Below are 13,206 nucleotides of genomic sequence, written 5' to 3'. Positions count from 1 at the left end.
GACCACACCAGCTTCCACTCCTGTCAGCTAAGAACAAGAAACTGAGGCGACAGTTGGCACAGGTTCCTCTTAACTGGACATTGAAGATTGGCCTGATGTATCTCAATTTCTGCGTGACATGAAGGTAGTAGGGCAGAATTTGGTGTTAATCCGTGGATCCATCCTGCCTTGTGTCAATAGTTCAGGCTGGTGGTATAATCTTGCAGAGAATGATTTTTTGACGCGCGTCATCTCAAGCTGGTTCCACAAACATGACGATGAGTTTAGTGCAATTCAGTAGCCTCCACAGTTACCAGATCTCAATCCAATTGAGTACCTTCAGGATGTTGTAGAACGGAATATTCGCAGCATTAATGTGTAGCTGACAAATGTACAGCAGCTGTGTCTGGCTATCATGTCAGCATGGACTGGAATTTCTAAGGAATATTTCCAGGGCCTTGTTGAATCCATGCCATGAAGAATTCAGTCTGTTCTGGGGGGGGCAGAGGGAGGGGGTCATACCCATTACTAGAAAGATGCACCTAATAATGTGGCCGACTGAATGTACATTTCTGTATACAGTTAAACTCTGATAATCCACTGTCCAACCATTCAGAAATACTGATGATTTGTAATCAGGCTAATGTTTGAAATCCCCACTAACTAGATCCCCAGTTCCATTGTTCCCTGTTCACCAGGGTCCCATTTCCATTCACCACACTCCCTTGAAACTTTCCAGTTCACTAACATGTTACTGTGTAACTGCTTTTTAAGTGAATTGAAAGTTTGTAATAACATCAGATAATAAATCTGTTAATCCAGCACTACCAAGGTCCCAAGTGTGCCAAAGGTTTACTGTATAATTCGTAATGACTTGAAATGCTTTTATCCAAGAGTTTACAAAGAAAGTTTAACTTGCATATGTTGCACACTGAATCCTCTTATGTAAATACTGTCTGAATGTTTATGTTGTACATCATCTCAAACTTGTCAAGCCAGAATAAAAATAATTAAAATACTCTATTTTTCAAATAGCTGTAGTACACACATTTGATATAAGCCACATTTGGTGTAACTGGCCCATTCTCAAACCATATTTTCACTGCTAATGTGAGGCATTGAGAACCAGTAAATTTAGATTGTGGAACCTTCCTTTGGGGAAGATGTATTAAAACTTTAGAGGCAATGATTTCATCAAGGTTGTTAATAATCTTCACGTGGCAGTACTTATCAGTACCCACATTTTTGTGTGGTCATTTTTACATACTCCTTCCACACCCCTTCAGGCAACCAAGTGCACTGAAACAGTTGGTAACACTCTTTGTTGGAAGAAATTGGATGCTCTGGAAAGACACAGGAATCATGGCATGGCTGGAAGAGAATGTGAAAGAAGTTTTAAGAAGAGTAGATGCAAAAGATCCTCTTGTACAAGAGTCTGAGAACAAGTAAGTGTACATTAGATTCAAAATATAATACATTCCCAATGAAACAATAAAAAGATGTAAACAAGAGAAAGTCTGCAGGTGCTGGAAATCACATAACATACTGGAGGAACACATCAGGCCAGGCATCATCTAAGGAAATGAACAGTTGACATTTCGGGCCAGGACTCTTCTGCAGGACTGGAAAGGAAGGGGGAAGACATCAGAATAAAACAGTGTGGAGAGGAAGGAGGTTAGCTAGAAGGTGACAGGTGAAGCCAGGTGAGTGGGAAAGATAAAGGACTGTAGAGGAAGGAATCTGATGATAGAGGAGAATGGACTATAGGAGAAAGGAAAGGAGGAGGAGAAGACGATGGGAATGGGGGGTGGGGGAACATCAGGTAGAGGAGATACGCAGGTGAGAAGAAGCAAGAGGAATGGCGGGTGGTATTTTTAAGGGAAGGGGAAGTCAATATTCATGCCCTTCATTTGGAGGCTACCCAGATGGAATATAAGGTGTTCCTCCTCTACCCTGATGATGGAGAGGAGACCATGGACTGACATTTTGGAATGAGAATTGGAATTAAAATGTTTAGCCACTGGGAAGTTCCACTTTAGGTGGATAAAGCAGAGGTGCTTGATGAAGCAGTCCCCTAATTTATGACGGGTCTCAACAATGTAGAGGAGTCCACATCGGGAGCACCAGACATAATAGACAACCCCAACAGATTCACAGGTGTAGTGTTGTCTCACCTGGAAGGACTGTTTGGGACCCTGAATGGAGGTGAGGGAAGAGATAAATGGGCAGGTGTAGTACTTTGGCTGCTTGCAGGGCTAAGTGGCGAGAGGGGGATTACTGGGGATGGGCAAATGGACAAGGGAATCACTGCGGAAAGTGGAGGGGGAGGTAAGGATGTGTTTGGTGGTAGGATCCCTTTGGAGATGACGGATGCATGCAGGATAATGTGTTTGATGCGGATCTCATGGAGTTGTAGATAAGGACGATAGGAACTCTTATCATTGAGGTGGTGGGAAGATGGGGTGAGCGCAGATGTTTGGGAAATGGAGGAGATGTGGATAAGAGCAGCATCATTGGTGGAGGAATCTGGATCAGCAAATTTGTGGGTAACACCAAGATTGTGGATGTAGTGGATAGTGAGGAAGGCTATCATGGCTTGCAGGTGGTCTGGATCAGCTGGAAAAAAGGGTTGAAAAATGGCAGGTGGAACTCAACGCAGACAAGTGTGAGGTGTAGTACATCAGTTGGACCAACCAGGGTAGGTCTTACACAGTGAACAGTAGGAGACCAAGGAGTGCAGTGGAACAAAGGGATCTAGCAGTACAGGTGCATAATTCATTGTAAGTGGTGTCACAGGTCGATGATGTCGTAAAGAAATCTTTTGATGCATTGGCCTTTGTAAATCAAAGTATTGAGTACAGGAGATAAGATGTTCTCTTGAAGTTGTATAAGACATTGATGAGCCCTAATTTGGAATATTGTGTGCAGTTTTGGTCACCTACTTATAGGAAAGATGTAAATAAGATTGAAAGAGTATAGTGAAAACGTACAAGGATTTTGCCAGGTCTAGAAGTCCTGAGTTATAAGGAAAGATTGAATAGGTTAGGACTTTATTTCATAGAACGTAGAAGACTGAGAGGAGATTTGATAAAGGTATGCTAAATTATAAAGGGTATAGATAGGGTAAATGAAAGCAGGCTTTTCTCACTGAGGTTGGTGGGACTACAACTAGAGGTCATGGGTTAAGGGTGAAAGGTGAACAGTTTTAAGTGCAGCATGAGGGGAAACTTCTTCACTCAGAGGGTCGTAAGGTGGTGGAATGAGCTGCCAGCACAAGTGGCACATGCAAGCTCAATTTCAATGTTTAAGTGAAGTTTGGATAGGTGCAAGGATGGTAGGGGTATAGAGGCTATAGTCCTGGTGCAGGTCGATGGGAGTAGGCAGTTTAAATGGTTTTGGCATGGACTAGGTTTCTGTGCTGTATTTCTCTGCTTGTATGACTAAGGGAAACCCCGCTCTGAAGAAGGAATTCATCTCTGATGTTGTAGAAAGGAAAGCTGCATCCTGAGAACAGATGTGGAGATGAAGGAACTGAGAAAAGGGAATAGCATTTTTACTAGACACGTTTAGGTCGAGGTATAATCAAGATAACAGTGGGAATCGGTAGGTTTATAAAAGATGTCATTCAACAGTTTGTCTCCAGAGGTGGAAACAGGGAAGGGAAAGGAATTATCAGTAGTAGACCAAGTGAACTTAAGGGCTAGGTGGAAATTAGAGGCAAAGTTGATGAAATTGTCGAGCTCAGCATGGGTACATGAAGAAGCACCAATGCAGTTGTCAGTGTCACGGAGGAAGCGTTGGGGAGTATTACTGGGGAAGGCTAGAAACATGGACTGTACTATTTAGTCAGCAAAGAGGCAAGCATAGCTAGGCCCATGCGTGTGCCCATGACTCTAAACTTGAGTTTAGACAAAGGGGAGGGAGAGTGGAAGGAATAGTTGGTGAGGACAACAACCAGTTCTGCCAAAAAATGTATTTTTTTCAAATGTGAGCGCTGTGGTTAAGTCAGTGATTTAAAAATCCAAAGGCTACATTTATCAAAAGCAGTGCAGATCTTTGCTTTTATTCCATTCTGCATATAATTCTGTTAATATGTCTATTGTAAACAGTAATCTTTTTTTTAAGCTGTTATCTGAATCCTTTCTTAACTCAGATATTCAGTCACATTTAATCTATCTGTACTATGTCAGGTCTATAGTTTTTCTTCACCGATGTTTGAGGAATTGTACTTGTCCACAGAAAAGTGATTTGTGAGCTAATTTCTTTCTAATTTCTGTGTTTAATCTATTATAATACAATTTTTTTTGTTTGGAAAGAACATAGGTTAACAATCATGTTACAATTAAGCACTGATCCCTACTGTGCACAACTGGTCACAGACTTCCAACAGAAAACATCTGCTATTACCCTTTGCCTTTTGTCACCAAATCAATTTTGAATGCTATTAGCCAGCCCATCACATGTTTTCCATGCGAGACCTTGTGAAATGCCTTGCTAAATTGGCCATTTTCATCAGTCTCTGTTGCCTCTTCAAAAAACTTAATCAAATTAGTGAGACAGAATTTCCCAGAACAAATCTGACAATCCCTAAGCAGTCCCTTCCTTCCCAAATGTACATAAATTCTGTCTCTTCAAATTTTCTCCAATAATTGCCCTTCCATGGATACAAGGCTTACTTGTCTTATCATTGCTGCCATTCTTCAATAAAGGAACAACATTAGCTTTCCTCTAGTGTTCTAGGATCTTGCCTCTGGCTAACAAAATGCAAAATCTCTGTCAGACCCTCATCAGTCTCCTGCCTTATTTCCCATAACATTTTGTGATAGATCTCATCTAGCCACCCTTGTGCATTCCAAAACATCTAAACCTCCACCTCCTTAATTCTGACATGCTGAACTCACTGTCCTCCATAACCTTGATGAATGCAGGAGACAATATTAATTTAATATCTTACATACATCCCCGGGCTTCACAAACAGATTACCCTTTGTTTCCTAAAGACACCCATTCATCCCCAGTTGCCCTCTTGCTTCTAATATATTTATAGAATGACATGGGATTTTCCTTCATCTTGCCTGTCATTTACGCTGTTCCTACAAGTCTCTTTTATTTTTCTCACACTCCCAATGATATTCAGATCACCTACACACTAGGGGCAATTTTACAGTAGCCAATTAATTTACCAACCATCAAGTCAGTGAGATGGGTAGAGGGGGTGAATTTAGAGGATTTGGAAGATACACACATGGTAATAGAGTGAACATGCAAACCCACACGACCACACTGGGGGTCAGTAATTTGGAATGTGGAAATGAAAGTTTTTTTTCCATGGAGATTTTCCGTGTCAATTTTTACCTTTCCAGGAGAAGAATTAGATACCAGAGTGTACCCAGGAACATCTATCGTCACATTATTCTATCTGAAATAAAGGAGGCTATTGCGACCCTTCCACCTGTGAGTGACTCAAAAGAAATTCTCTACATTTATCATCCATGTAGTTTGGGCACACATTATACATTATTAATATTTCCACCCATGAATATGCTGCATATTTTTGTTTAGTCAAAATAAGTTGAAATATATCATCTCTAGCTTATATATAGTTAAAATTATAAACCTTATCCATGTTCATGTGTATTTCTGTCAACCTTGCCATAAGGAGTAGGGAGAGAAGAATTGGAAGATCAAAAGTAGTGAGTACATTATAAGGTTTCTTTTATTAAGCAGTTAGCAAGGTAATTGTCAAAATATGCATTGTAAAAGAAGGGCAAGATTTTCCTGTATGGTGGTGGAAATTAGAATCAGAACATGGAGACAATACTGTTCTTTGTAGAAATGGTGGATTCAAACAGAATATTTTGAGTTGTTACAGAATCTCAGGTTTATTCATATATTAAAAACTATAACTTAAACACTGGTATTGTTTTATGGTACTAATTTATAATTTTATATTTTAAAAAACCTTCACCCTGTCTTAAAGCAAATGCAGAAAAGTTATGGTTTTGGAACTGAACATTTCTTATTCACTTCCTTTATTATTCCTAGTTTTGGATGCTGTGTTTCACAAAATGCTGAATTGCCAGACAATTTAAAATGTTCAGAGGATTGTTAGATCTAAGACAATTAATTTGTCCAGAAGCCAAACTTGATAGCAGTTTACTTCATTGAGATCCTTCAGCATCAAAGACTCACCAGTTATTTTGTTTTGTAGACATGGGCAAAATTGGCGAGATTGTAACACAGCATTTGTGATCAGTGGCAAGGCAATAATATTTGCTACTAACTTCCTGAAAAATTCACCTTGTGTAGATCCCCTGACAAAATTGTAGACGAAAAAGAAGCTGGCCAGATTCTTGAACATGAAACCATGTATAGCCGGATGGCAACTTTTTCATGGGAGAGCCGGAACGGAAATGGCCTGCCCACGATACTTTGATCAGCAAAACCACATCTCTTACAGCTGGCTATCAAATCTTAAGAAAACGTTGAATGTCCTTGACATCCATATAGCCTCAAAATCTCTTGGAAACAATTAACTTTTTCATTCATTTTCAATCTTTTTTTATTGGCTTTTAAACAAAAAAAGGATACAAATCAGAGGAGAAGTTACAACAAGCACATAATGCAAAAAGTGTACAAACAACAGAAGGGATATATACTGTCAAAGTCATATAATATTAAGCTGTTGTACATAAACCACAACTCCTCCTGGCAAATCATAGAAAAAAAAATTGGAAAAGATATGTCAAAAGATAAACTAGCGCATTTTTTTTTTAACATAAGCCCCACCCTGTGACAGATGCAACGTGGAGGTGGCTACTCTAACTCATATGTTTTGGTCCTGTGCAAAGTTAAACAATTTTTGGAGGGACGTTTTTAGAAAGTTATAAAAAGTCATAGGTGTGGACTTACAATCTAACTCGCATGGCAATTTTTGGGATTATTCCAGAGGAAACAGTAAATGTTCCTGCTTCTGCTCAACATGTAATAGCCTTTTCAACCTTACTGGCTAGGAGGGCTATCTTGTTATACTGGAAAGATTCTAATCCACCTACTGTTTTTCATTGGCTCTCCTCCATTATGTCCTGCTTAATTTTGGAGAAAATTAGAAGCCGGACGTTTGACACATCTTTTAATTTTGAGCAAGCCTGGCGACCTTTTATTCAATATTTTCATTTGATTTAATTTATTTTGCCTCTTTTTTTTATTACTTTTTTAGGTAAAAATTTCTTTTTTTTTTTGTTTTTTCTTTGTTTTGTTTTTGTCCCTCTTCATCCATAAAGGTTCAGAACTGACTAGAAGGATGTTTTCTTTTTTCTTTTTTAATTTTATCCTCAAATGGACTGCCCAGTCTTTTTTTTTTGTTTTAGGTTAGGTTAGTGGGAAACAGTTAACTTTTTAATCATTAGAATTGTTTCATTTTATAAAACTAACAATTACATTTAAACACAAGCAGGGAACCATATTCCATTTCAGTTATTCTACTTAAGTGAAATCGGTGGAGAATTATTATGGTCTATTGTCCATAATAATGCCACTGAACATCTATCAGCAAGTTTGGAATTTCCATGTTTTCCCATGTGTATGTGAAAATCTTCAGTTCACTGGCACAAAAAGCATAATAATACCCTTGTTTACAGAATGCAGATTCTCAGAGTGCACATTTATCATCTTGCTTGGTAATTCAAATACAAAAAAAGTACCTTTCCTAAGAGCAGCCCTACATCACAATTGATTAATATGTGTATTAAAATTTGATTCTTCCTTTTTCTTTTGCAGGAAGTAACTGCTCAACCAGTGATGGGTTATGATCCACTTCCTCCATTAGATGGCATTATCACATATACCAGACCTGAAAGGTATGGATCATTGGCATTCTTTAGTCAAGCCAAGTTAATCAGATTGTGTGTTAAGATAAAAACATTTATTTACCTGATTTTTAGATGTAACATCAGACGTGTTTGTGATTGTTTGCCAAATGAGTTCCATGTATGCAGTGCAGTTTCCCTCATCCCCCTTTTACCCCTCTACCATTGTGCCCTCTAGTTCTTCACTTCTCCAAAGGGGAATAGTTCCTACTCATTCACCTTGTAAAAGAACTTGAATTTAATAAATTTCTATTTAAAATTTCCAACCTCAAACTTCAGTCTTTTTAATCTTCCTGCAGATAGATTATCTGGCCCAAAGAGCATCAGTATAAGTATCTATTACCCTCTCTATTGCAATATCTTTCCTGTGATGCAGTGTCTAGAACTGTATAGAGCCATGTAGGGACACGGTTAGTATTTCATATAGTTGTAGCATTGGTTGACCAGTCATTGAGGCAGATGATCTTTTGGCTATTAGGCTGAAGACCTGCTGTCCAGGACTAGCCTTCTAGCAGGTTAAACTTCCCAATATCGTGGAAAATTGGGTAGGTACTGTCGTGGTTTCTTGTGCCCCACAAACGACCAGAAGACGCAGAAGATTCTTCAAGAAGTGTTAAACTTTAATTTGCAAATCAAAGCTGAGGCAGTCAGTGAGCTACCGTAGATTCCGGATTATAAGCCGCTACTTTTTCCCCACATTTTGAACAGCTTTGAACTCTGCGGCCTTTAATCCAGAGCGGCTAATACATGGTTTTTTTTCATGCCGCCTCGTAAACATTTTGCCTCGTAACAGTAGACCAATAAAATTGATGAGTAGTTCACAGAGGTCCAATGAAATTGTACGATAAATCAAGCGCACTTTCACAATTAAATTATTGTAAATCAGTCATTTGTACTCACCCTCATCAACATGGAAAATACTCGAAGAAAAGCAAGACCCGAGCGCGTCAGACCCGATTAGACCCGATCGCGTTACGCAAGCGCGTCAGACCCGATTAGACCCGATCGCGTTACGCAAGCGCATCAGACCCGATTAGACCCGATCGCGTTACGCAAGCGCGTCACACCCGATTAGACCCGATCGCGTTACGCAAGCGCGTCAGACCCGATTAGACCCGATCGCGTTACGCAAGCGCGTCAGACCCGAGCGAAAACGCTGCTTTTAAGTTAAAGGCGATCAATAACTTTTCCTGGTAGGCTGCCGTATATATATTTTTACCAGTCGCTAGGAGATATTGGAATGTTGTTCGTGCTGTTCAGTAAAAAAGTATATGCAACGTAATTTGTGTTACCGATACGTATGTATATTTAAAAGTAGCGGTGCGGCCTAAAATCCGGTGCGGCCTTTACAATTAAAAAATTGATTTTATTTCTAAAATTAGAGCCAGCGGCTTTTAATCAGGTGCGCTCTGTAGTCCGGAATCTACGGTAGTTGCTGATTGCCCACCGATCCTTGTGCATAGCATTTCTTGTAGCAATCTCCTGGTTTAGTTGTATTAGCATATCCAATCGGTCTACAGTTGCGTATCACCAGTACATCAGCTCCCGACTTCCCACTATTGTTTCTACCCATTAACTTAATCATGTTCTAATCTACTTTTTGGGCCACGTGTTACCTCATCCCTGGCCACAGTTATCTCTTAGCTAGCCTCTCATTAACACACCATTATCTTCTTATTTGGCTACATTCTTAAGTCACTGATGTGTTCAATAGTACAGAGACAATACAGAGATTTCATTCTCCTACTAAATTGGATACATACATAGCAAATAGCAAATACAAAGCTGACTAGTAGTTTTGGTTACACAGCAAACAATGCAACTTTATACTCCAATAGTACATCTCGTTCACAAAAGGCAGGAAGCAGCAAATTATCACCTAGTCATTATATTCTCAATAATCAGCAATGATTGAAAGAGTCAACAGTGTTTGTTGGCCATCAGTGCCCAGTTTGGGTTTTGCCAGGAACCCTCAATTCCAGGTGTTATTAAAGAGCTGAATTCCAGAGCAACAGAGACTGTTGCGTCATAAGGTCAGAAGTGAGTACGTGTGCTGAGAATTGCACAATTGTCTTTTCTATTTGCAACTTCTCTATAAAAGGGATAATTTATACTTGAATTTAACAAGACTTTTGTTTTCACTTGAAGTAGTTGCAATGGATGGGTCAGCTCATGGATGGTCAGCTCATTTTATTTACAGGCTATTAAGGAGATTATTCGCACTTTGTAGACATTTTCTGATCCTTTCATCTTTGGTTATTGACAAACCACTTTGGATTTAATGGCTTTTAGGTCATCTGTAGTTTCTATTTCATGCAGCATCGGTATCTTTGAGAGGGTTCAAGAACTACATCTTGTTGAATTTTATCTTTTCCTATTTTACAACTTCAAATCCATTATATTTTGATAAACCACCTGTTATAATACAAGACTAATTCTGTGCTGTTGTATGCAACTTCAAATACTGTATTTCCGTTATTTCCTTCTAACATCCATTCATTTTTTGTAAGAGCCATGTATTTCTTCCCAAGGTTTTCTAAGCCCCAGAGCTAATATTTTTCCCCAGAACTTTGACACTAGAGATTATTTTGGAAACTCTTCTCTGCTACTTGTGGGGTGGGAGGAAATGTCAGCCTTACAAGTTAGTGCCCCATACAGTCTAGGTGTGGTCTGGCCATGACTGTATTATAACACCTTTCTCTTACAGACATGGTTTGTTTTGTTGTTAACTGCTGTTACATAGCAGCTGGGTATATTAACCATGAAACTTACTAAATTTTTGTCAACATCTACAACTCCCATTTTCTTTCTGTTTTCTGTAGTTTTCACTTGTATGAAATTTCATCTGCTGCAATCTCAGTGCCATGACACTTTTGTCAAATACATTTTGCAACTTCTACCTTTGCTGTTCACCTCTTTACTGCCAGTTTATCATTGAAAATTTGAGCAATTAGCAAAATTAATATCTGTAAGCTTTGAGAAACAATCTATAAATAGAGTATTATGTGGAAAAATACCACACAGCCTTGTATTTTGGAGAGTTGGGGCCTAGGTCAGAATAACTAAGATCTTATTCAGTGGAGGAGCAGGTCCAGGAGACAACGTGATCCATGCCACATATTTTTGTAGATAATTGAGAAAGAAATGGCTACAATTTCAAGCTAGGAGACTATGCTTTTTCTAATCAAAGTAATTACTAACAAAAATAATTAACCAAACTAAATTGGAAGGGAATGTCCATACAGAGCTGCTGAGTTTTAAGGGTCTCTTAAGAGACTCCTGTATAGATACATAGCGCTTAGAAAAATAGAAGGCTATGGGTAACCCTAGGTAATGTCTAAAGTAAGTACATGTTCAGTACAGCATTGTAGGCTGAAGGGCCTGTATTGTGTTGTAGGTTTTCCATGTTTCTATGGAATACCGTAGATTCCGGATTTTAAGCTGCTACTTTTTTTCCCACATTTTGATCAGCTTTGAACACTGCGGCCTTTACTACGGTGCGGCTAATGCATGATTTTTTTTCATGCCGCCAAAAACATTTTGCCTCGTAACAGTAGACCAATAAAATTGATGAGTAGTTCACAGAGGTCCAATGAAATTGTACGATAAATCAAGCGCACTTTCACAATTAAATTATTGTAAATCAGTCATTTGTACTCACCCTCATCAACATGGAAAACACTCGAAGAAAAGCATTGTGCTGCCTTTATGGCAGTTATTTAGTTTATAATATTTTCGCTTAGTAATTCATTTGTTAGTATGTTTTCTGTACTACAGCCCGGAATGCTAGACGTTACATCCGGTTTTGCCGCGTCTTGTGGGAAATACCGGTTTGCGATAAACGGGAAGGTGGGGGGGGGGGGAGCGGCGGAGCCAAAACGCAGCTTTTAAGTTAAAGGCGATCAATAACTTTTCCTGGTAGGCTGCAGTATATATATTTTTACCAGTCGCTAGGAGATATTGGAATATATATGCAACGTAATTTGTGTGTTACCGATACGTATGTATATTTAAAAGTAGCCGTATTACAGGCACGGTTCGAAAAAAAGCATTTGCAATATGTATTTGTTTGTTACCATATGGATTTAATTAAAAGTTAAAAAATCCTCACGTGTAATATCTTTCTGTGTAAATATCTCATATTACAACGTGGGACACCTGCGGCCTAAAATCCGGTGCGGCCTGTACAAGTACAAAATTGATTTTCTTTCTAAAATTAGAGCCAGCGGCTTTTAATCAGGTGCGCTCTGTAGTGCGAAATCTACGGTAGTATGTTTTTGTATTATGCATTGCAAAGTTGGGTTTTGTTGATTTATAAAAATAATGAAACAAAATTTAAATGATTATCCTTTGATTTTATGAGAATTGTCTATAAGCTTGTAAAGTTGAAAATATAAATACAGAATAGAGATTTTATTCAAATAGTTAATTTATGCATTTTATTTGCTGTTCATATTTTAATCTGTGACTGAGTTTTGAGTTTGTTGAATCAGTGGTTAATCTTTCAGGGTAAATCAAGCAACAGATGAAAATACTCTATCCCTGTTCTTTCGATCTTTGTTGCCAAATTTTAATCTTCAGGTATGTATGAATTATAGGGAGGATGTGAATGATGGGGATAAATTTTTTTTAAATGTATATACATTTTTAAATATTAATTTGAACAGAACACTACAGTAAAGTATCTCCCCATTTGGGACATGCCCTCTTCTCATTATTACTATTGAGGAGGTACATGAGATTGAAGACCCACATTAAACCATTTAGGAACAGCTTCTTCCCCTATACTATCAGAATTCTGAATGCCCATGAACACTAAGCCATTATTCCTTTCTTTGCACTATTTATTTACAGTATTTTGTAATTTGCAGTAATTTTATATCTATGCAGCCTAATGCTGCCACAAGACAACAAACTTCATGTCTTTTAAGACAGTGATAATTAACCTATTTCTGATTTGGGAAAGCATATGGAATTACAGGTATGTTGCATTGCAGAAATGTATCCTGTTGTAGCAGACCAGGTGCACCATATTCTAAACTAACCTGACAAAGGAGTTGGAGGCGACTGTAAAAGAGTGCTTGATGCTGTGAAATGGTGTCTATATTTTATTTCATGAAAATTTATCTGGGATCTCTTAATACTTAATCACATGGCTTTAAGTCTGGGGCAAACATATTAAATTCTCTCAGGACTCAAAAGTTTTGACTTTGCTATTTGAGAAAGGAAAGCAGAGATACCGCAAAATGTTTTGTCAGCTTTGAAGCATGATCAGGTTCAGAAAAAAATTAGACATTTACTGTAGACTGAACTGACGTTGTATTCTGCTACCAAGCTTTTATAACTCTTGTTATTTCAT

The 13,206-nt window shown here is 38.5% G+C and overlaps 1 protein-coding gene across 1 annotated transcript in view; it reads left to right on the top strand.

Annotated features, from left to right (window-relative positions):
- Positions 1 to 13,206, top strand: part of tcf25 (TCF25 ribosome quality control complex subunit) — a 35,966-nt gene that overhangs the window by 22,437 nt on the left and 323 nt on the right. Inside the window, exons 14-17 of the mRNA XM_073070204.1 lie at positions 1,266 to 1,424; positions 5,343 to 5,433; positions 7,759 to 7,838; positions 12,356 to 12,428. Of these exons, the coding sequence (XP_072926305.1) occupies positions 1,266 to 1,424; positions 5,343 to 5,433; positions 7,759 to 7,838; positions 12,356 to 12,428 (403 nt within the window). The remainder of the gene's footprint in view (positions 1 to 1,265; positions 1,425 to 5,342; positions 5,434 to 7,758; positions 7,839 to 12,355; positions 12,429 to 13,206) is intronic.

Source organism: Hemitrygon akajei, chromosome 17, assembly GCF_048418815.1.
Source record: "Hemitrygon akajei chromosome 17, sHemAka1.3, whole genome shotgun sequence".
Lineage (NCBI taxonomy): Eukaryota > Metazoa > Chordata > Chondrichthyes > Myliobatiformes > Dasyatidae > Hemitrygon > Hemitrygon akajei.
The sequence above is the reverse complement of the archived record's forward strand: the minus strand, read 5'-3'. Positions and strand labels throughout refer to the sequence as shown.